This window comes from Triturus cristatus, chromosome 11 (genome assembly GCF_964204655.1).
Source record: "Triturus cristatus chromosome 11, aTriCri1.1, whole genome shotgun sequence".
Classification (NCBI taxonomy): Eukaryota; Metazoa; Chordata; class Amphibia; order Caudata; family Salamandridae; genus Triturus; species Triturus cristatus.
In genome coordinates, this window is record NC_140594.1 from 1,061,014,878 (window position 1) to 1,061,038,186 (window position 23,309).

Genomic DNA, 23,309 nt, shown 5'->3' on the forward strand with positions numbered 1-23,309 from the left:
GGAATTTGCCATAAGTACTGAAACAAACACAAGAAAAGCACAGAGCTTCACCTGCAGTACATTAATGGATAAAATACACAAGAGTTAATAGAGGAGTATCTCAAAGTAGAATTGTAGACCACTCCAATGCAAGATGGTGTATACTGGGAAAAATTAGATCATCACATTTTAGAGACCATCCAAACTCCACACAATTTTAGTCTTGATTTATATTACATCTTGCCTCCAAGCCTCTTGCTAGGTTAATGGGACAGAGATAGTGTGAGAAAATTACTTATGGAACCAAAAGCACATCCTTCCCTGTACAATGCCGATCCCTAACTCATTGTGGTAAATTACAAACAGATGACTAGCTACAATCGATCTGCTGGCACGTATCTACATATATGAAAAAGAACATCATCAAATTGACACTAACAATGGACCACTACCTGGTTCCAGTAAGAGCAAGTACTGATTTTCTTTTTTTAGTTTTCAATAGCCAACCTCAAACCAGGAAAGGCTTTTTGCATTATCATGGCCCTAAGCAGTACGACTTGTACCCCATATATATTAAAATTGTCTGGCACAGACTGGGCAAGACGACAGAGAGAACATACATGGTGGTTTCATTGTGAAAACTTCAAGTTTTTGGTTAAAATGTAGGAGAGCTAAGAGGGAAGGTGGATGGGAAATCAAGAATCCACCGTTGGAACAAAGAATCCTTCACTATCAAAGTAAACAAAGTGCAAAGCTTTTTGTCCGCAGAAGTCAAAAGATTAAGAACCACTGGTCTAGGAGCCAAAAGTGAAATTCAATATTTTTTAAGCCTATAACATCAATGGTAGCAGCCCCACCAAGAGCAGCCTGCCTGCTGCTCAGCCCATCTTTCAACTGTCAACACTCACACCAGGCACCCAAGCATTCCACAAATGTCCATCACACCAACATTCCATACAGAACACTCACACTGGCTGAGCAGCTAGGACCCAGATAACAGGGGACATTATAAACCTAACAAGAATATACTACATAAGACTTCTAAGTGACTGGACATTCTTGAAACTAATGGTTACCATACTGAATTGGATGACTGACTTTGCGTAAAAGAAGGGCAGCATTTGTTTTATTTGTAGAGGCTATGTGAAGTACATTAACATCGCGCTTAAATTTTGACAAATAATTTGCTGTCCAAACTTGGAAACCATGGGATCAACAACAGAGCAACTTGTCCAATTGGCTCTCTTTTTCTTGATTACTACCACTTGCATATCTATGGCCCTCTCCATCCGGCTTCTCTAGCAGTACATTTTGAAAAGTTCTCTCACACTGAACTGGATTTTACAAAAGACAAACAGACCATCGAATCCATCATGCCTATTGTGTTTGCCAAAGATTTTGTTGGTAGCTTTAGTAAAATATGTATTAGTCAAACTACGAATATACAATATTTAACTTACGCTTCTCTTAAATCTTCAGGGACATCCACCGTACATTTAAAAAAAGAATTCTGTGAAACAGGCTTATTTTGATTGACAGGTCGAAGTCGTTCAAACGTAACTATTTCATTGTAAGTTGCATCACAAGCAGCATACTCAATGACGTAGAACTAAGAATAAAAGAAATGGAAATATTACTGAGTAAACACGACTGTGAATTTCCAAAATACTTAGTGCTGGCAAACAATTGGTGTCTTTCTTATGCCAAATTCCACATGCAAAAATGCAAACCAAACAGTGAGAATGTGGTTCTAAAGTGATGGTAGTGGAAAGAAACGCACTATGCTATTCCATTTTTAGGTCTCCTCTGAGCCAGCGCATGCGCTGGTCTGGTGAGACATTTAGTGAGTGGGCTTTAGAAATCAGACCACAAGCTTTTGCTTGTGGCCTAAAGCTTGAGGTTATACGCGCAGGCACGCGCTCAGCTGCCATCTGGCTTCCTATCTCTTCCTCATTACGCGCATCGCTCGCGGGCACCCTTAAATGCTTTTTTTTTATTGCCTTTGTTTATGTGACGGAGATCCATTGCATTTGGCAGAACATTTAGGGGCCGTATTGCATGAAATACACCAGGTGGCGCTAATGTGTTTTACAGAGCACCATACAGCATTTTGTTCTGCGTTAAAAAAAGACGCTTTAGGAGCGGAAAGGAGCAATCTCTTTTACTTGTATTAAAATTTATTTTTAAAGGTGTCTCAAAGGATTCTGAACATAGTTTATACCAGCATGCTCCAATACTGTCCGTATTTCACTCCTGATTGCACTGGCCTTCCAGGTCCTAAGACTCAGACTCATGATTTTACTGTTATTTCAAAACCTATCTAACATTTGTTTTGTTTTAGGTATTACCTTAGTAAAGTATACATATGTGATCTTACTCTCCTTGGTCAGTGTTTTATTATGGATGACAAGATGTTTTCTCATTAGTACTCGCACCATAAGCCTCTTCCATTCCAAACATCTGGAAACGCATTTGTCTCTGTAACTATATAGTAATGGCTTTCAGTTACAGCTGGCGGAAATTATGCTACACACGTATTTATTGCCTTCACCAAGCGATTCTGCTTTCACTGGTGTGACCATAACGTGCCAAAATATTTTACTGATGTTTTTGGCAGTGTCTCCGCTTCTGTCTGATCACTCCTCAAATGACACCTCCCTTAATCCCACCCACAAGCAAGGTAAGCCACTCAATTTTATGCTAATTTCAAACACTTTATCCAAATCTAAACCCATCATCGCTCCATCTGACATCACACATTTCACATGCAAATCAGTTCGCCTCCTTGTAGATCGCTCTCTCGTGTACCCATCTGCTGTGGAAAACAGGACCCCACTGCTCTCACTGCTTTCCACGTGATCTTCATAAAGACCTCACTTCAGTCTTGCACTACAGCTCATACAACTGCTTCATTATCCACCTTGTACCAAAGATAGGCCTCAGCCATGAATTACACTTGAAATAAGAGCGCATAACAGTAAATGAGGGCAGCATTACACAAATGGCGAAAGCACATATTCACTGCTAACTTCTTGGTTAATAAGCAAGCCCTTCATACACTGCATAATGATCTAGGTAGTGTCAAATCTATCTATTTTCAGGACCTCATTACCTCACCATCCACAAGCGCTCTGTGCAAACCTTCAGCTCTTTACTCTCTCCATCATCTTCAATTATCAGTATTCTATTGTTTATCCTTACCTGCTCATGACTTCACCCTGCTACATCTGCTCCAAGATTAACACTATAATTAGTCCACAGTGCTCAAGTCCTCACTCACCCCAACACTGCGCAATTACATTACGATTTAACACAACATCCTCCTAACGAACGCTTCCTCTTATGAAAGCAGCTAATCCACCCTGTGCCCCCCCTAACCATTTTGTCCTCCCTTCATCAAATCTTTGCCTCTTTCATCCAACAGTTTCCCCTGCGTTTCCCTTCGCACTGACTGCCTGTCCTGTAACAGACTACTCAACCCTCTCCTGTGTTCGGGACCCTTCATTCCACTATCCTATCCTCTGTTCTGGTCTATGCTCATACTCTTAGATCGTTCTGCCTCGCCTTTGATATTGCTGGTCACCCCACACTTTTCTAAATGAGCGCACGGGGCATCAGCTGGGTACCAGCCCTTATGCTCCTCAATAAACAGCAGCAATCGTTGCAGTTTCACCAAGGTGAGTTTAGTAAAAGTTTATTTTACTACTTTCGATAACTGGTGCCTTTCGCAAACAGAAAAGGTAATGACAATGTATGGCACATTACAAGATGGCATGTTTTAATACTAGGGCTTCTGATTATATGCATAACGTTTGATCTAGCAGACATGATTGAACATATGGTGAGACCCTTAAATGAAGGCTTAGGGCTCAATTCACAAAGGGACTAATAAGCAATAAAGTTACGTGTCTCTTCACTAATGGCAGAATCTCCGCACTGCACTCACTGCAGGGCGCTGGACAGAGAGGCTGCCCAGAGTGAAGAGACTCCACACTTGTACCTTTACTACACGCAAGTCCCTTTGCAAATCAGACCCATAACCTCTACTTCTTTGTGATTTTTAAAATAAAGAGAGGGAAGCATTTATAGTAAAAATGGAAAACTTGTGTCTCTATTTACAATGCAGTTATTGGTTGTTTTTAACTTTCAAGAAAATAACATCTGTTCTCAAACGACATCCATATCTTAAATCACACATTTTATGATGTTGACATTTGGAATTTCATGTCATACCCTTCACTTGTGCCCATTCCCGACTTCTTATACCCTTGTTATCTAGCAGTGCTTTCAACACCACAGGCCATCAAATTCTGGACGGAACGGCCCTAAACGGTTTCGCCCATACCTCTCTAATCACACTCAAATGCTAACAAGCATTGGCATAGCCAATAGGTCTCGCCTTTGGGACCGTTTAAGTGTTTAGTTATCCAGCACAATATCCTTGGTGCAGTAACATTAACTGTTGCATGGCTAAACACTTATAAGGTCCCAAAGGCGAGACCTATTGGCTATGCCAATGCTTGTTAACTTTAGACTGGGGTAAAACAGCAAGTTGTCACCAGTCAAATTAGATCCAATTAAGCCATTTCTGGCACATAAACCGCTGAAAGAATCCCCGGAGATTAGATTGAAGTAAGAGTCATAATGTAGGGTATAGACTACAACACCTTCCATGAAATGCACTTGGTCAGCCCAATTAATTTTACTACAAAGATTTACTGTAGTAGACTTCTTTTTCAATGGAGGTAATGATAAATCATAATAAACTTGAAACATGTTAAAAAATGACATACCTCTCCTTTCATCATTCGAACTTTAGCCAGCCACCATCCACATGGCTCCTGGTCATTTGCTCTGGAGTATACCTTTATGAACAAAAACATGCATATTAGCCTTGCTTACATTTACAAAATGTGTGTGCGGTCTGTACCATACAGATACCTTTCATATCTATTACATGCGTAAAAGGAACTAAATAGAAAAACTGGTGCTACCAAACGATTGCACGATGGCGGCCATTACTGCCTGGAAAGGTTCATATTATTGCAAAGTTCCTACAGCAGGATTACAAAACTGGACTACTGCTCTTTGAATGGTTGGGGGAGAGGAAAACGTTTGTGTAGAAGTCTTGTGTCTCCCACCTTGGGTGCCTTCCTCCAAAACCGCTCCTCTAGCCAGAGGAAAATGGTGGGGAGCAGACTATAGCACTGTGTTCTGCTTCTATATATACCCTGAAAGCTGGGGTCCTGGAGAAAACCCTAAGGCTCTTTCACGCGTTGAGTGGAGAGGAAAAAGCGATTTACCATTTCTAATAAACACAGACACTGATGTGTGAGGTATTTAATGGGAAATACCTCCAATTCCAAGTTTTACCTTGAAAATGGTGTAAAATGGTGTAATGATTGATGCAGTACTCACTGCACCAAATTCTTCATGTATAGACATGCACTGGGTATTACCCCACAGTAACTTTCTGTAGGTTTGACCGGTCTAAATTTCCAAGGGAACAATTACTGGAGGGAGCAGTAATGAAAATAGAACTCAGAATTCATACAGGTGCAGTAACAGACAGGTGTAGTAACAGGATTTAGTGCACATACTGGAATTTGAAGGCCAACTCATGATTGGGCCTCAATAACAGATTTCCACATATGTGAAAAATAGATCACACAGGCAGAGGAGCGAAAAAGGGAACAAATTGATGAGGGAGAAAATAACGAGGAAGATGTAGCATGAGAAAAGATAAGAGGGTGAGGAGACAAGTGAGATTAGAAATAGCAAGAATAAATTAAACAAGTGAGGTGAGAGACGGATGGAGAAGAAGAGACAGGCACATAAAGAGTAGAGAGCAAAATAAACTGGAGAGTCTGGAGGGTGTGAAGAAAAAGTAGCCACTCCATTTGTCATTTGAGGAAGCACAAGTAAAGTAAGTTATCCTAAGAAATATCAAAGTATGGCCATAGCTTGAAAGACCATGGAGGACAGTAAGGGAGAGTGGTGATCTGTTGTGGTCTTAATCTGGATGATTAAGGAATTGACATCGGAGATGTCCTCCTTGGTGACGGGGGTCTACCCAAAATTAACCATGAGGCTATCTAAGTTAAATAACCCTTCTGATTAGTGAAGTGGAAGCGAACACCGGTGTTCTCTGGCTTATCGGGAATAGTACAACTTTGTGGATGGAAATTAACCGGTTCAAAGATCTTTGATAGGTAGTCTTTTTATGGGTTGTTGTCTAGTGGTTTTTCAGGTAACATCTGCAGTTGAGCCTACTTTAGGACTCTAGTCAGTCCAATTAACTTGATTTTGCGGTTTAGAATTATATTTGATACTCACCTCTACTTCCTCTCCTTCAATAATTTCTTTTTTAATATCAGGAGGTGGCGGTAATCTGACTTCATTAAATGGAACCTGTCGTTCTGGTTGCCAGCTGTAAAGTGAATTGTAGTATCAGAAACCAATATCATCATCATTACAAACAAAACCTACTGTGAAAGAAAATTATACCTACTTGTTTTCAAAAACTACTGTGAGTGAATCCTCATGTACGTCTTTGATGAACCCCTGAAACATGAAGGACAGCCTGCTTAGTCGGAACTCTTAGACCATCATTAAAGAGCTTGCAACACAAACGATTAACTGTGCGTTAACAGTTAAACATGATATGAAAATCACGGTCTGAGAAAAAACACATTTTTCTTAACTGGGAAAAACTTCTTTAGAATTTGAATGATCTGGATGAAAGTTTCGAATTTGTGCTCAAACATACATGGTCATTTCTAATGGGGAAACAGATCATGCAACCATCCAGATCACACATCAGAACCTAGAAACTTCTAACCGCATAGGATACGACAATGAAAGGATGCACATTGTTTAGTCCTGAAAGTAAAATCTAATATGGAAAGAATAGAAATGAACCAACATTTAAATGAATTAAAACACTATTGAAATTCAGAAAGGGTTAGTGCAGTATTGGGAGTATCCATGTGTACGTCTTCAGGTTTGATTTAAAAGGTTTGGTTTTAAGGAAACCCTAAAAATAAAACTTGAGAAACCGAATGCATTTGTTGTTGATTCGTGGAAATCGTAACCTGCCATTTGAATAAGCAAATAAACGCATTAAAATATTTTGGTTTCTAATTAAAGAGAAAACTGGAATTTGATTGATAAAGTTACAGCAGCACACAATTAACAAGAACCTTTAATCAGAGTCAGCAGAACTGCTAGCTTAAAACCAACACCTCCACATAAACATTAGTTCTCTCTCATTGGTAGATGAAATGGATCAACATAATTGACAGAATGATTGTTTAGTATAATACCAGGTTAGTGGAATGAATTTCCCAAGCGTAAAAAAAAAACAGCGCTCAGGACAAAAAAAAAGCTGCTACAAATGCAGTCATCAAGACTACACAAATACAGCATCAATAACAAAATTCACAACTGTTACCATGCCTACACAAATACCATGTTTCTTCCCTTTGCACTACAAGAGATGGTACAACACCAATAAGCTATAGAGGAAAAGACAAGCTCATATGGAAATAAGAAAGCTACTAATGAGAACTGCTGAAGCCTAAACCATTTTCATTACTAGAATTGGAAATTTACCAGGGATTGCTTTTAACATATTGGCAATGGTTCTGATGCAGTATGCATGTCTTCAGACTATGTTGGATTTGTTTGTATTAGCTAGTTTGGGCACTTCAGTTATAGAAAGATCCAATTTTAGTGTCTACCTACTCTGTGTGTCTGACAATGTTGAAAAGAGAAAAATAGTCTCCCTATTTCACTTCCAAAGACCGGAATGGTATTTAAATGGGAAGACATGCGTAAAAAATTCTACATGGTGTGTTAGCATTTTACCTCTGAAGTCTCAAAACAATTTAATATAGTTTGAATGCTGGTGTTCAATCCACATTGAACACTGCTTCCAGAACAGATAAGCAAAGAGATGGTGTTGTGCTTCTTATCACATAACTCTGTTCATGTGGAGAAGAATTACAACCCAGATCGTATGGTTAACAACCACTGGCAAAAGTAATTGGTCTCATCTATGTGAGATCTTCTGGCTTTGTCAATGTATTTTTTCAGCAATGTTGTACAGCAGTTGGGGGGGAAGCACTATAACGTGGCCAGCACTGGGCAGGGCATATTTGTTTGGGTGGAATGCGTAGGGCAAGCAACAACGAGTGTGTGTGGGGGGGGGGGGGGCAGGGCAAGCAAGAACAGGGGCCAGAGGAAACAGGGCAAGCAACTAAACAGGCGGAGTGGGGCAAGCAACGATGACGGGGCAAGAAACAACTTGGGATGGGGTGGAGCCATCCTGAAAACATGCACTCTTATGGAGTGCTGCAGGTAAAAATTAAAAAAATACCTCTGAAGAAAGTGCGAGCAGGACACTGCACTGGACAAATGAGCAGTATTTGGGCCATGCTCCAGTGAAGGAACACACACACACACAAAGAGGAACAAACACATAGAGGAAGTGAAGACAGCATGCACTGACCAAAGACAAGCAAGGAAATGTGAACGATGATGAAGCCAACTAATAGTAATAATGGGTGTACTCTTAGCCCCCTATAGTTAAGCCTCCCAGTTATCTGTTTTTTACTGATTTTTACGGATAAATACAGAGAGAAAACATTTATTTTCTAGTCTGTATTTATTTTTGAATATGGATAAAAACGGAAATTATGTTGCTTTTGGAGTAATTCTAAATACTGACTGCCAGGCCAATAGCTGTGTGGGTTGCTAGGTAAGGTGGCAAAAAAAAAAAGGACTTTTAGTAAAGAGGCTTTAATAGCAGTAGATATGCGCACGGTTGATTCTAAAATTTGCATATTTTCTAATAAGTGCATTCATTTATCTTTTGTGGGGGTTTACAGCATTGAAACCTTGTAGGCATTAAAACAGGAGAGCATATTTACCGGTTAAATGAGGAAATATACTAATATCAGCTTCATTTTCCACAAAACCCAAAATAAATATGGATAAATACAAATAAAATTAGCAAAAAATAAATATGGATAAATAAAGACTGAAATGTCAAAAAGATAATTACCATAAAACCGGGAGCCCTACCTATAAGTAAACAAAATGTCTTGCAAGAAACAGCGCATGTACGGTCTAAGGCAAGATCTAATAAGCAGGGTAGTTGCCCACAGCATTCTCCTGTCTCCTAGAGCATTTCTTTTCTTCCATTAATACCATGTATCCCCAAAAACCTATTATTTTTCATATTCATCATTTCTATCTATCCCTCCAGGTCTCATCATCAAGTTTACTCTTCCTCCTTTCTTTACGGCCTCCATTCCTCCCTGCTCTTTCCTAACTCATTTTGTTCTTGTTCCTCACACTCAGTCACACTTCCTCCATACCCTCTCCTATTTCCTGTGTGCATCCACCAAGCATGAACCCGTATGACCGCACAGGTAAGTGGGAAGCCACACTGACTGTAGAAACTCGTAAATGCTTGCCACCTTCAGACTCCGAAGCAAGCAAGTGATCATGGAATACTCCCTGACCTATGAAATAAACCAAGTGACTTCTGGAGAAAGGCTGGATATTTACCATAGGCAGAACTTCATTCCAAAACTTTAGGCTGGCTGCAACTTGTGTATAGCTACAGTATGCAAATCAGATCTTAAATGGGAGACAACATACCTCAAGGTAGGTGTGGCTACAAAATGTTATTTAAGTTCAGAAACTGAATCCTCACGTTGTCACCTGGTGAGCCCTTACACAAAGACCCTTTAAGAGAAGTCCACATTTAAAAACGAAACGTAGGAAAGGTGATTTAGCTACACACAAGTTTCACACACAACAGGTTTTTGAACCTTCTTTAAAAAAAATATACAAAAAAAATAGTTAGCAAAAATGGTTAATAGCATTCCCTGGATTCACCCAGTAAGATGGATACCATTAAGGAGTAGAGTGCTAATGAGGAGCGAGTAGTTTTATGTCAGGAAGCACACTAACATATTGATCAATTCCATGCTTTTCTTGGGTAGTTTGATTACACCTTTAACACGGATTCTAATTCCTAATGGTCTGAAACATGGCGTCAGTGAGTCTTAAAGTCAATTTACCAGATAAGGCAGGCAGATGGGCCTGGGGATCTATAAGTGACCCCGTTTTAATCTCATCTCCAAAACAAAAACATTTTACAGGGGCTGTGGTCAGTAAATGCCGCGTGGTTAATTGTCTCTCCAGCAGGCTACAACGCTTGCCAAGCGCAGCTGTGAAACTGTAAACCGTAGCTGAAAGGTCAGCGAAGACTCCTTGGCTGCAGTGTGCTTGTAACCAACAAACCTGGGGAGATAGCTGTAAGCTTTTAAGGCTTGATGTCTCAAGCACTCCAAATGCCACAACGATCTCCGATTTTGGTGTACATCGGTGCACATAAAAATAAGAGCGATTATCTGTATAGCACAGTTCTTACATCTTGAAACAAAAACATTTTGTGCCGGGACTGAGTGGCGTTGTATTTTAATTATGTCAAAATCGCCAAACAAGACACGACTCCAAAAAAGCCATACATGAAACCGCACACTGTTCAGAGATAGACAGACAGACATGAGGGCTGAAACCAATTTACCTGCAGGCCTTTTAAAGAATGAGCGGATGTGTACCACATGCTCGGGGCCAATCAGACCCCTTCAAAAAGTATTCCTGAACAAACTCATGGTCAGTAAATCAAACCACTAGCCCCGAGCCAGATAAGTACTGGGAGTCCATACACTATCAAGGGCATGAACATTTTTATGTAATTGTGGGACTAGTTCTTAGGACTAGGTTATTCTGTCCCCACTCTACCCGAACCAAATTATCAAACAATTTCAGAACGTGGTTCATTCTCAATGCGTGAAGAAGCTTTTTCTTAAAGGAACGTCTACAAGTTTATTTTTGTGATTTCCGAGTTCTGGTTCTCCTGACTTGAAAAATGGGAGACCTATCACAGGGAGTGAGCCTGCATGCCCCCCTCTCAGTGGACGATTTGCAGTTAGTGTGCAAACATGCCTTGGTCGCCAACTTTCGTTCCCTAGAGCAGCAAGACTATAGTTATGCCAAGTCAAGAGCAGCAATTCGCTTGTTATGAAGTGCTAAATTCCACACTAAATGGCCCTGAATTGGTTTCGGACAGAACCAAGCATTTGCTGCAGCTTTCAACTCTGGACAGACTGTTCCTGATAATGGAACCCCGAAAAAAGGCACACATTTTAATACTGTGCAACGGATAGGAATGTCTCTAAGGAATGGTCTGGAGTCCGACGCTATTAGTGTGGAAAAGCCGAAAGAGCGAGGTTAGTGTCTACAAGTCCTTTGGGTAGCTGGCCTCTAAAAGGGGAGCGAAACATAAGAGGTAATGTATCCATTGGTAACGGAGGACCCCTCTTCCACCGCTTGTACTTCCAAAAATTTCTCAATTGGCGATACGTTAATGGTTTATATCCATCTGGCCCCCTCACCCTGGCATTTCAGCTGCACATTAGAATATTGTGTGTTGACATACGTATTCCAATTCCAGCAATTCCTTTTTAACTAGTGGTACAACGTAATATGCCATTTTCTCCGAGAAGGTGCTCACAAACCGAAATATGGGGTAAAAATATAAAACATACATGACCTTATTCTCCAAAGAGTATTCTATATCCTCTCTTCGGTGATGCAGAAACTGGAACTTGTGCAATTACCACGGGGAAAATCACTTTTCGTGTGAAGAGTAAATATCTTTCTATGCAGCTAGTAGAACATCTAAAAATATTTTTTGTATTGTTAAAGTCCGGATTTGTGTCCATTGTCCATGAACGCCGATGTGTGCAAAACTAGTTAAATTGCATAGTGTGATCTTGCTTGTAACAACCAAACAACCCAGACACAGCAAAAAGCAAAGTCCTGCCTGAATCTTCCATAGCACTCCATAGCCAGATATGTGCCCCACCTGTTATCCACCATAACCCACATAGATACTATTTCTTTACCTGCCACCCCATATAATATATATTTTTTAAAACACACCCCCCCATCCCACCCCCCACAGAGCTTAGGGATTTCCCTTTACCCTCCTAGTTATGATTTAGTAATGAACGGTTGGCGTGTCACCTAAGCTAGGTTATCCGTCGTTCACTTAGGATAATTACATGTAATCGCAATATCAGGTACGACTCCTCTCTCCCCAGCCAACAAATAATGCAAGCACACAGAATAGGAGACAACTGTAGACTTCTCCTCAGCCCATGTACATGCAAAGGATAACGCACACACGGAGTATGGAATTACACATTTTTATTCCCAGCGTGTAACCGTTAACTGAACATTCAACATCATGAATTCTATCACTCACGCATGCACATACGTTACTGTTCTACGAAGTCCTTCAGGAACCAAAAGGGTCCCGTAATCTCTAACTTACAAGACACTACAGCTCCTCTTTTGTTAAATGAAAAGTACAAATAATACATTTATTCAACACAACTCTTCAATAAGTCGTTTTGGTGCTCGAATCAATTGCCCAGATCTAGTCATGTGAGGCATAGGAAGTACCAGAGAAGTGTCCATGACCGGCACTGATGACGGGGAACCTAGTACAGTCGTTGGGCTCTACGGATTCTCAGGTGGATGTCTCACTTTTGACATCTGGAGTTGGCACTGGGGCACTCAGTGGCAAAATCATGTATATACATTGAACAGTAACTGGTCCTACCAAGGAAGGATCGCAGCATAGTTTCACCTTGTGGGGGTGGAGTGGATGACAAGGCGTGTACTTAATTTGCATTCCCTCATCAGAAAAGCTATGACCAAATAACTTGAGTATGGTTTTATGAAACTCACATTTGCCACATTTAAAGTTATACCTGCATCAGAAAGTACACAACAAACTTGTGTAAGAGCTTTATTGTGATCTTTTTGTGTGGGCCCCATAAACCAGCATGTCATCAGTATAATTGAAAACAAGTGTGACTGGCTGTATTATGAAATAAATGACATCCTGAAAGAGTTCTGCAGTGGATGACAATCCAAAACATAGCCTTTTATAGCTAAATAAACCAACATGAGTCGAAGGGTAGTAATGTACCTGCAATTTTCTTCCAGTTTGAGTTGGTGATACCCTTTGTTCAAATCAGGGTGGGAAAAGACTTTTGCTCCATTCAGCTGCATAATCAGGTCAACGATATGCGGACCTGGATGTTGGTCTCTTTCAATCACCTTGTTAGCTTGATGTAGATAAACGCAGAAACGCACGGCTCTGCGACTATTCTTCTTCAGCACTACCACTATGGGTGATACCCATGGTGTTAGACCAATGGATCTCTAAATGATGCTGTACGTTAATAGTGTCTCAAGTTCTTTGTCAACAGCCTCTTGTAAATGAAATGCAATTTGACGAGGTCAATGAGCAACAGGACAGACGTCATTTATCTGAAGTTGCCCTTTCATGGTCTTATATATTCCCAGACCATGAAACAAGGAGGGAAACTGATTCACTCATGATAGGCATTGAGATTGTGGTTCACAGAAATCAGCCTCATCTCCGCAGGATTACTGAAACGGAGTAAACACACATTCGATGAAGTGCCTTGCAGGACATGAATTGGTGCTTGTACTTTCATGTTTCATGCTTCACAGTTGCTATGAATGAACCTTGACTTTGCAGTGGCGTCATAGCAGCCTAGGTATACACTTTGGTATGGGGTTAAACGGGGCACTGGGGAGAGTTCATTGTACTTTTCCGTTGGCATAATGTTTATCGACACATCACCGTCTATGATAAAAGGTATGGAGCACCCATTCACTTTCAGTGTGATTGTGGCACAGTGCCCAAATGAATTTCGCACTTTCACTTGTAGATAAAGCTTCGACCGGCATTCTTCCTAGCAAGAAGCTTATCCTACATGCTCACGTCATCCAGCGGTCAACACTGACATCGCACACCCATCTTCCTCAGTGACGCTTGACAATGACAAAGCTTTAGACATGGAATTTGAAGGCAATCAACGTTGTTGAATTTCTACTTGCTTCAATTGATGTTGCCGCTTTGCCTTGTGGGAGTGGTTGAAACATCTCTAGAACTTTCTGGCATCCATCGTGTTTTTTCGATGTGTGGACTTGACCTTCCCTCCCTGTGCAAACCGTTACAAAACAGTTCTCTTTTCTGCATCCTTTGCAGGCGCAATGGCGGGCCATTAACCTTCATATGGAAAGAAAAACCTCATCGAAAACACAACTTCTTTTTCTTTAGAGACATTATTTTATGGCCTTCTATCTTGTGTTTCGACTTACTTTACACACTCAGAGCAGATTCATTTTGAGCAGTTACGGCCTCCATGTTAGCTGCTTGTCTGTCAGCTCTTTCTTCCAATCTGGTCCCGTGAGTGCTTGCTTTAAGCGGAGTGTCTTTCAGCATTTGTCGTCTGAAGGAAATTCGAGACAACCATCTATTACTCTGAAATGCATGGCCACTTCATCATTTAACTCATTGAACTTAAAAAGCTTGATGAGCAAATTAAGTCTTTCTACAAACTTATCCATTGTTTCACCAGCTCTCTGCCTTTCTTGGTTGAAAATGTACATTTCATAGTCGACATCTGGCACTGGATTGAACTTGGTCATTTCACCATGGTGTGGTACTTTATCACTTTTTTACTCCTTCACTCGCCAAATTCTTTAGATATTTAATGATCTTTTTGTCATTTGCTTCTTCCAGTGCATCAATTAATTTGTCCAAGGATTCCATACAGGCAGTCCATCTGTCACCAATATTTTGCTTTTTGGCAGTATCAAAAGGAAGGTGGTGGTTTTAGGAATGCAGCAGAATCATAACCCGTGGAACTTCCTACTGTCGGGAGCCGAGCAGCTTTGTTTCTTGCACAGGTTCTTCACACTTCTCCTCTCTTTGCATTGCATCTGGTTTCTACTGCCTTTAGCGTTTCTTTGCTGTAAAATGTTTTTGCTTTTAGCACTTTCTTGCACTCGGCTATCACTGGCTTTAGCGCTACGCAGTACCTGGTTGTCGTATTGCATGAATGATGGAACTGTGTTAGGCTATGGCACAGTATCTCTGGTCTCAACTTTACCAGCAAATTTCTAGCTGAAGGCAAACAAACTTTCTGAAAGGCCTTCACTTTCTTCACAGGCCTGGCATTGGCTGGAGCGATGCTTTGACTCCACATGCACCAACTGTCGATTTTCACTCTGACTGAAGCACACGTGGCATGCACAAGCAGTTGCTGGACCAGAGCAAACTCTCTAGGAGAGCACTCTCTGTTCTTCAGGATGCAGGGTTTGCATAATCTTCTTTCTCGTCACCAGCTGAAACGTCCTCCCCAGCCCAGGTACATGCAGAGGCTCATACCACAAATGGAGCTTGGTATTACACGTCTTTATTCCTCAGTGTGTAACCGTTACCTGAACATTTACATCATGAATTCTATCACCCATGCATGTGCAACACTGTTTTACAAAGTACGTCAGGCACCAAAAAGGTACTGTGATCTCTAACTCACAATAGCAAACATTTTTTTCAATCTTCATTAAGTTTTAATATTTCCCTAATGTGATCCGGTCGGATCATATAGAAAACAGAGCAATATCTGTTGAATGACATTTGATTAAATAACACCGGACCTATACAATTATGTCTACTACTGTGAGAAAGTGCCTCTTTGGACACGGTTAGCCCCCCACTTTTTGTCTGGAAAATGATGTGGTTTCGACTGTAGGTGCACAGGATCACTGTCAACCAGGTTCCCTGTGCCAGTGCTCCTTCTCTAAAACTGTACCACCAGTTGCAACTTTAGCTTCCCTGTAAGTCCCTAGTAAATGGTACCTAGGGCATGGGGACTGAATAGGGTCTCCTGGGGACCACTCACCAAGACAATGCCACTGCAGCTTGCATTCTTTGGTGCAGTGAAAAACGACAAAGTAGACATGGCACATTGCCTGTGTGCCATGTCCAGCAGCACTGCCCACGGTATAGCTAAGTCACCCCACCAGAAGGCCTTACAAGCCCTAAAACAAGGTGCACTATAACTCCGGTGTGGGCATATCTGCATGAGCAGTTATGCCCCTAAAATATTCAAGTCTATTCTTTAATATTGTAAGTGCCAGGGAAGCCATAAAGAGTACATGGGCACCAGAGAAGAAGGAACAGTGACTGACTCTGGGCCAACCCTGCCTGACTGTCTGCTGCCTTTCGCCTCCGCTACAAAAAGAAGACCCGTCCTGCAGACCCAGCAACCTCCAACACCCTGGGAGGACCGCCGCACTAAAGAAAAAAAAGGTGCGGCGGCCGCCATTGTTCAAGATCAAGCGTGGCAAGCACGACATGCCGCTGCTTTAAAAAACCTCTAATAAATATTTTTTTTTAAAGATTTTGGCAAGCCGCGCGTAAGAAAAGAAAGGTGGATGGCCACCAATGTTAAAGCTGAAGTGCAGTGTTCGTTTAAATAACCCATAATATTGAGAGAAAATAAAGATTTTGGTGCGGTCGCCATTATTAAAGCTAAAGCAAAGCGTGCTGCACTAAAAAAAATAAAAATATAAGATACTATGTAGACGCCGGCCGTGGAGCGGGGAGGGTAGGAAACGTCTTTCTACAGCAGCTAGGAGAAAGCGGTTAACAAAATAGTGCTCACAAACTGTAACTAACACATACTAAGTAACAACACATGTAACCGGGGAAATCGTTCTGGGTAGTTACTACAGGAGAAAAAGAGGTACGAAGGAGGGACTACTAAAAAAATTAACCAACGAAAAGAAAAACATTTAAAAAAGACAGTAAAAGGAGCCAATCAAATAGATGGGTGGGAAAATGGGCAAAGCTTAAAGCACATATTATGAATACAACAGGTCTCGAAGAGACAGCGCAAGCGCATCCTAGACAAGATCTAAAAACAAAAGCAGCAATTAGGCATTGGTTGTAAACTTTACAGTGATATCCATTTTGGTGAAACTGGGGATTTGGAGGAGTAATGACATGAAGAAATGGTTGTGGAGATGCATAGGGGTCACTTTTAGAAAAACATCTGTTGTTGATTTTGTTTTTTCTCAGTTATCCACCATCAACTATTTTGGTACCGGGACCAAACTGTTGCCATCGGGTTTTTTCTGTAGATATCCTTTATTTTAAAACTCTGCAAAGGTAAAGCATGCCCATAACAGATCTGCTATTCCTTCTATTTTTTTCATCACATTCTATTGTCAATAGTAACATATTTGCAACCTTCGAAGCTCTAGATAAAATGACTGATTTCCAGCAGATAGCCTGAATCTGATAGAAACTACTGCATGCAACTCTTGATACTAAGGTTACTCACCATTCTGGTAACTTTCAGCACGGTTCAAGGAATATTGCTGGGTTGAACAATAAAATAGAATATTTAGAATGGCTTTCATTTATAAATCAATTCAATATGTTTTTACTGCAGGAAACATGGGATCGATCCAAATATTTTCTCAACTGTTACTGCTCATAAGATATACGTGCAAGCCCCTCCCTCCTCTGGTAGAGCTAAAGGTGGTTTTCATATATCTTTGGGCCAGATCTCCTAATTTTAAGGCCAACATTCTGCCCTGTCTAACCTTCTCAATGTCCAGGCTATTATGCTTGATGAAAAACTTAAGAGAAAGTATTACTGATAAACTTTTATAATGATAAATGTGATTGCAATAACCGAAACCATGTTGCAATTTTTGTTTTGTTTTATTTAAGGAGAATTCTTTAACCGTGTTTTGCTATTTTGACTGAGGACTTTAACACCATTTATGTAACGCCTTGCTTAATTGAACAAGCTTTGTCGGATACTGAAGTCCCTTTACATTTTAAGCTTATTCATCAGGGTGACATATTGAATGCTTATATATACTGTCTCAATCTGACTAATTCTTTTGAGATCTCGGGCTATGCCTTCGAAATATCTCCACCTTGAAGTTGGGAGCTTCAGTCTCAAGCCATTGCTCACATAATATCTCCAGCTTTAAACGTAGTGAGCTGCCCAATAGAATTGATTTTATTTTTAGATCAATGTTTTAAAGGGGGCAAGTTATAAGTATCACATTCTATTATAAATACCTTTAGTGATCATAATTCTTTAGTACTCATTCTCATGCTAAGCCAAGTAGCTATTCCATGTATCCTAGAGTACAGATCAACAAACATAAAAGCCTTAGAGTTAAAAGGTGTAGTATTAATCCCGATGTATTGATAGTAGATTTGGTTACCCACAGGTCACAAGAGATGTATCTTTGTCTTTACAACAGAACGATTCAGTTATCATCCTGGCCGCTTTTCCCCAAATGAGTTTCTATCTGAGGTGAGCTCTCACTGTGGCTTCAAATAGGTCATTGGCCATGACACAGATATACATTGACAAAACCTGTACCAACTCATTGCAATCTTTTTGTTGCTTTAGAGAACAAAAACCTTACAATAATTTGGAGGTTGGGTTTTACCAACTAGGCCACAAAACTCCTCTAGAGGTCAGAATGATTAGTTTTCGGGAGGAAGCAAGGGAAGATCTAGCAAAAGTGTGTGCTCTGAAAGATAATTCTGTCTTTTGGAAAACAATTCATCTCACTGTTTTAATGCCATAATAGAGTTTGTTAAAGAAGTTGTTATACAGACAGATGTTCAGGTAACCCATTTTTCCAATATTTATTTTGCTTATCCAATGGTTTAGATTTTTTCTAACATGTTGGCTTCACTGACGCCCCTTGGTTGTCACAAAGATTTACAATTATTAGCTGCTCAAAGGATAAAGCTCCAGGTCTAGCTAACGTCCCAATGAATCTTTACAAAAATATTAGTCTTTGGGTGCCCCTTATTAGCTATGTGCTTGGTAAGATCTGCAGCGCAAGACTTTCTGAATTTTGGTCCAACTCTGGTATTCTTCTAATTTACAAAAAAAGATGCTTAGGACAATCAGAAAAGTTATCAAGCAAGTTCACTAATGAACAAGTTACTTACCTTCGGTAATGCCTTATCTGGTAGAGACTATATTGCTTCAGAGTCCTTACATTAGAATTTTTCCTAGGCATCAGACTGGATCTGAAAATGCTCCGTGAGCAGTACTCCTGCGTGCCAGTAGTGCGTGGTGCCTATATAGCTGCCATCTCAGTGTGCTGGCGTCAGTTTATTTTTGCAACTTTCCACGCCAGGAGCGTGGAGCCAAGAAAAACACTGACCATTGGTGTGTAATACTAAGACCCTAAAAGGGGAAAAGAACTGTCACTAGAAATTTGTTTGCAGAGCGGGGAAGATGGGTGGGTCAGTAAAGAATCTGCAGCTAGATAGAGTCTCTACCAGATAAGACACTACAGAATGTAAGTAGCTTGTTCATCTGATAGAAACTTCTAGCTGCGGATTCCTTAACTCAGAATAAATACCCAAGCAATACCTCCCTTGGACGTGGGTCTGCGTAACAATTTCACACCACAAAGTCCTGTAGGACCAAACAGGCAAAGTCCTTCGCCTGGTCCTACCTGAAGCCTCCTTTTATCAGATAAGTCCTTTACTGTGTATGCTTATTGAGCTACATATTTGGAACACTATCACATATCCAGTGCTTGTTCCAGTTACTTCGTTGAATTTCTTCTACTGCAAGAGGCTTTCCAGAATATCATTTTACTGATTTTAACATTTAGTAGGACCAGGCCGCTTTTCCAATATACCCATTCAAAGCTTGTTCGACAACCAGACATCAGACCTTTTCGTGAAACCGTTGATTTTAAAATTAATAAGACATTGTTGCACATCCGGTGCATTACATTTTAATCAGCCATTTATTAGAATTAAAGACATCTACCAACTATGGAGTTGCAGGTTTTAATCACTAGGAACTCATCACATTGAAACAGGATCTATAATTGTGTGGCTTTCCTGAAGAAGGTGTTGTATACGCCGAAACGCGCGTCGAGTTAATAAAGATATTGCCACTTTTTAACCTTTTATTTATACATAGTGATTAAATGTAATGTGTTAACTATTGTGTTTCATTTTTTAAATGTTTTGTATAAATATCATTTGTTTAAATAATAAGAGAAGAAATTATTAAAATAGTAACAACTTTTAACATATTTTTTCCGTCTTCCTTGGTCTTCTTATTGTCATAGATATTGTGTAATTTGTTTACTTTATTGACATTGCCTAGGAGTTTTTGTCATTACTATGCCACAGGGCTTAAAGCCAGCCTTTCTAGCAGGCATCCCAGCCACACCAGGAGACAAGTCTCAAGAAACCTCAACAAAAAGTTGAAAAATCTCAGTCAAACAATGACTGGGGGTAGCGCTCTTCGGCTCTGTACTGACTGGAGCAGAAAGAATAAAAGTGAGTCAGAGTGATGAGGTCGCGCCTATATAGGCACCATGCACGTCTCTTCCAACAAAGAGGCCGCCACATGGACTTGAACAAGGCCAGGGGTCAGGTTGTATGGATGCCTAGTTTTATCAATGGTGCATTGCTAAATTTCATACATCTGCTCAGGCCAAAAATTAGGAAGGTACACAGCAACCACTATGCTTGAGCAGTCTCTGAAGTGAGCTGCTCCACTTCCTTCCCTGTAGAGGACTAATGGCAAGCCTGCAAATGTACAGCATCAATCAATCCGCTAAGCTGGAAAGGCAGAGAGTTTATCGTTCCGGGAGACAGTGAGCAGATGGAAAGAAACATCCAAAGTTGCCGATGGTGACATGGACTGTGAACAGGGCCTGTGAAAGCTGCCTAACCTTGTCCTCGAATGCCTGACTCGACTAGGGCAAGCTAGACCTGGGGAATGGACAACAACTGTCTCTCCTTTGTACAGTCTACTCGCCTGGATTTTCAGCACCTTCTCTTTGGAACTCAGTGCCTGTGCTGCGACCAAGGGCCTGTGCCACCAGTTCTTCACCTCAGCTATTCCCCAAGAGCCTGGTCTGGGTGCCATAATGATTGGCCTCTTGAGACATGGATCCGCAACAGAACCCTTGATGTGGGTGGCTGGTCTGGTGGATAGGCCACAGAGGTACCAGGGTGCAACACTCCTGACTGGCCTTTTTTTCCTCCACCTGTGATATGGAGAACCACCATCTGGTTATGACCTTGGGAAATTGATATTTTCTGAGGAGCTGAGAGCAGCAGATGAGGGCTGTTCACGTTGATGGGCCTCTGTGCCTAGGCATGCAGTGGAGTCTGGGAAAGAGATAAATCGTCTGAATAGACATCCAATTGAGGAGGGTGAGGAATAGGAAACCAGGTTGGAATTTTCACAGTGGATTAGGCATGGTATACAAATCTTATAGAACACAGTAGCACATAGCCCAGGCTTTGCCAATTAAGAGATCTGTTATCTACGTAAGTAGAAGATCTTGCATCTGGAAGTCAGGGCTTCAATCTTGAAACTTGAGAGGAAAGTTAAATCTCATAGAGCATATCTAAATGTGCTTTTGGTGGTGAGAAAGTCACAAACTAGGGCAGATTATTCTGGTAATTGGTGAGCCTTTAAAAAGTGGTGCTGCTCCGAGAAAATGTTGGACCCCTTAAACAATGATCGTGTACATATTGCAGTTTTCTCAATTTTTGGTCAGAAAGGCCCCGGTTTTGGAACGGTTAAGTGATAGTTCGTAGCAGTTTCTACCTGCCTGCACTCTTCTGATCAGGGAATGTTGTATACATTATTAGTAGTAGTAGTTTGAAGATTTCAGAATAGATTCTCTCTAGTTCCTTTGTAGTTTCTGAATGGGATTTGAATTTGGCTCTCATTCATTTTTTAGGTCTCACCTGCGCCTTTGCATGCGCTATCGCTTGCGAGAGATACTGTGTACAACAAGGGGCTTGTGCAGTCCATTCGTTAGCCTGATTGTCACTCATATTTGCTAACATTTTAGGAGATATCGGGGTGATCAAAAAACTAATTTCAAGTGTGGAAGAGACCTTGTACTCTTGTACCAAAGGTACAAGAGTTTCCTCACCCCAGGAGTGCGATTCTGATCCTGCTAGCTCTTCTGCAGTCAGAGGTGCAATTGTAACATAAAAGTTTACTTACTAATGGTTGCGTGCAAAATGTTTGACTGCATTTCTGTATGTGATCCTGACTTGCAAACACTGTTGAAACACCCCAGGGGTCCAGGGACTTGCGATAAAACCTCAAATGCAGTGGCAGGGAATGAACAGAGGCCAATCACCAAACCTAACTCAACACTCAAACCAGCCCCTGCTGAGAAAAACAACCCAAGTAGTCTCTGCCAAAGCCTCTTCTGGCGATCTCAACACACTAGTTTTTATGGTACAATCCCTGGATACTTTTGTGAGGTCCACTCTGGGCTCCCGGACTACCAGGCAGAAAGAAGTAGAGAGCTTGGCTATAACTTCTTTGGATCTGTTAAAGGCACAAATCTCACGTCCTGACAGACAGAGCTCTCCTGATGCACCCAAGGGCCATACTCGGGTAGATAGTGTATCTACTATTGTCCAGCGGGGCTCTACCGTCATACTACCGTCACCTGTCGGCTTATGTAGGGACCTGCCTAATATTAGCTGCCTTAAATGCATATTCAGTTCGGTATCTCACCATCATATGCCCGCCCAGACGTCCATAAGCCATGCAAATCTCCACTTCCTTCCATTTCCCACACTTCGATAAGAAGTGCGTCAGCGGCTGACTCGCTAGATACACCAGATTTTCTTGACTTACACCCCTCTGTGACACACTACGTGGTAGCTCTGGCTAATGCTTTAATTTTATCTGCATTCGAAAATGAAACATAAAAGTCACTGAGGAATAAATCACTGCATTGGGTGGGCAACAGAACCAGGCTGACTCAGGCTCTTTTTGCACATATAAAGATGGTCAGAAGAGTAAAATAGGTTGGGCGGGCCCTAAAGTTTTACAGGGAGACTGTGTAGTGAAGTCATTCAAATCCCCGCATCTAGCAGATATAATTCTAGCTAGAGCTAGTTTTCCTATGGTGTCCCATCATCATATTACAATGTTACCGCTTTGCTACTTCTATCAACAAGCAAGTTAGATCGAGGTAACCAGACTGTCGGGAGTACCAAAACCTGGGTGTCCTCGCTGGCCTGAAGTATGCGGTCCTGAAGGGTTGCTTAAACATACAGCCAACTCAGATCAATCAGTCTACATATGACCCAGCTCTATCCCGGATTACAGCACTGACTCTTATGGTTCCCGAGAAGGTGGCTCCACTGATGAGCTTTCTATATTGGAATGTGGCGGGTTTATGTAAATAGAGTTTAATTGAAAAATGGGTTGAATTTGTAACTAATTTTCAGATGCTCTGCCTCCAGGAGACCTGGGCGGTGGACCCCATACATGTTAATGAGTAAAGGACAT

At 41.1% G+C, this 23,309-nt stretch overlaps 1 protein-coding gene across 5 annotated transcripts in view; it reads right to left on the reverse strand.

The window, feature by feature from the left end:
- FXR1 (FMR1 autosomal homolog 1) overlaps positions 1-23,309 on the reverse strand; it is a 331,323-nt gene that overhangs the window by 204,245 nt on the left and 103,769 nt on the right. For 4 of the 5 annotated variants that reach the window (XM_085635376.1, XM_085635377.1, XM_085635381.1 and 1 more), the window contains exons 2-5: positions 6,491-6,543; positions 6,316-6,409; positions 4,773-4,844; positions 1,440-1,588 (exon numbers count right to left, since the gene is read on the reverse strand). In XM_085635376.1, coding sequence (XP_085491502.1) covers positions 1,440-1,588; positions 4,773-4,844; positions 6,316-6,409; positions 6,491-6,543 — 368 coding nt within the window. Of the gene's footprint in view, positions 1-1,439; positions 1,589-4,772; positions 4,845-6,315; positions 6,410-6,490; positions 6,544-17,300; positions 17,340-23,309 lie in introns of those variants that run through there. The other variant, XM_085635378.1, reaches the window with a different exon arrangement.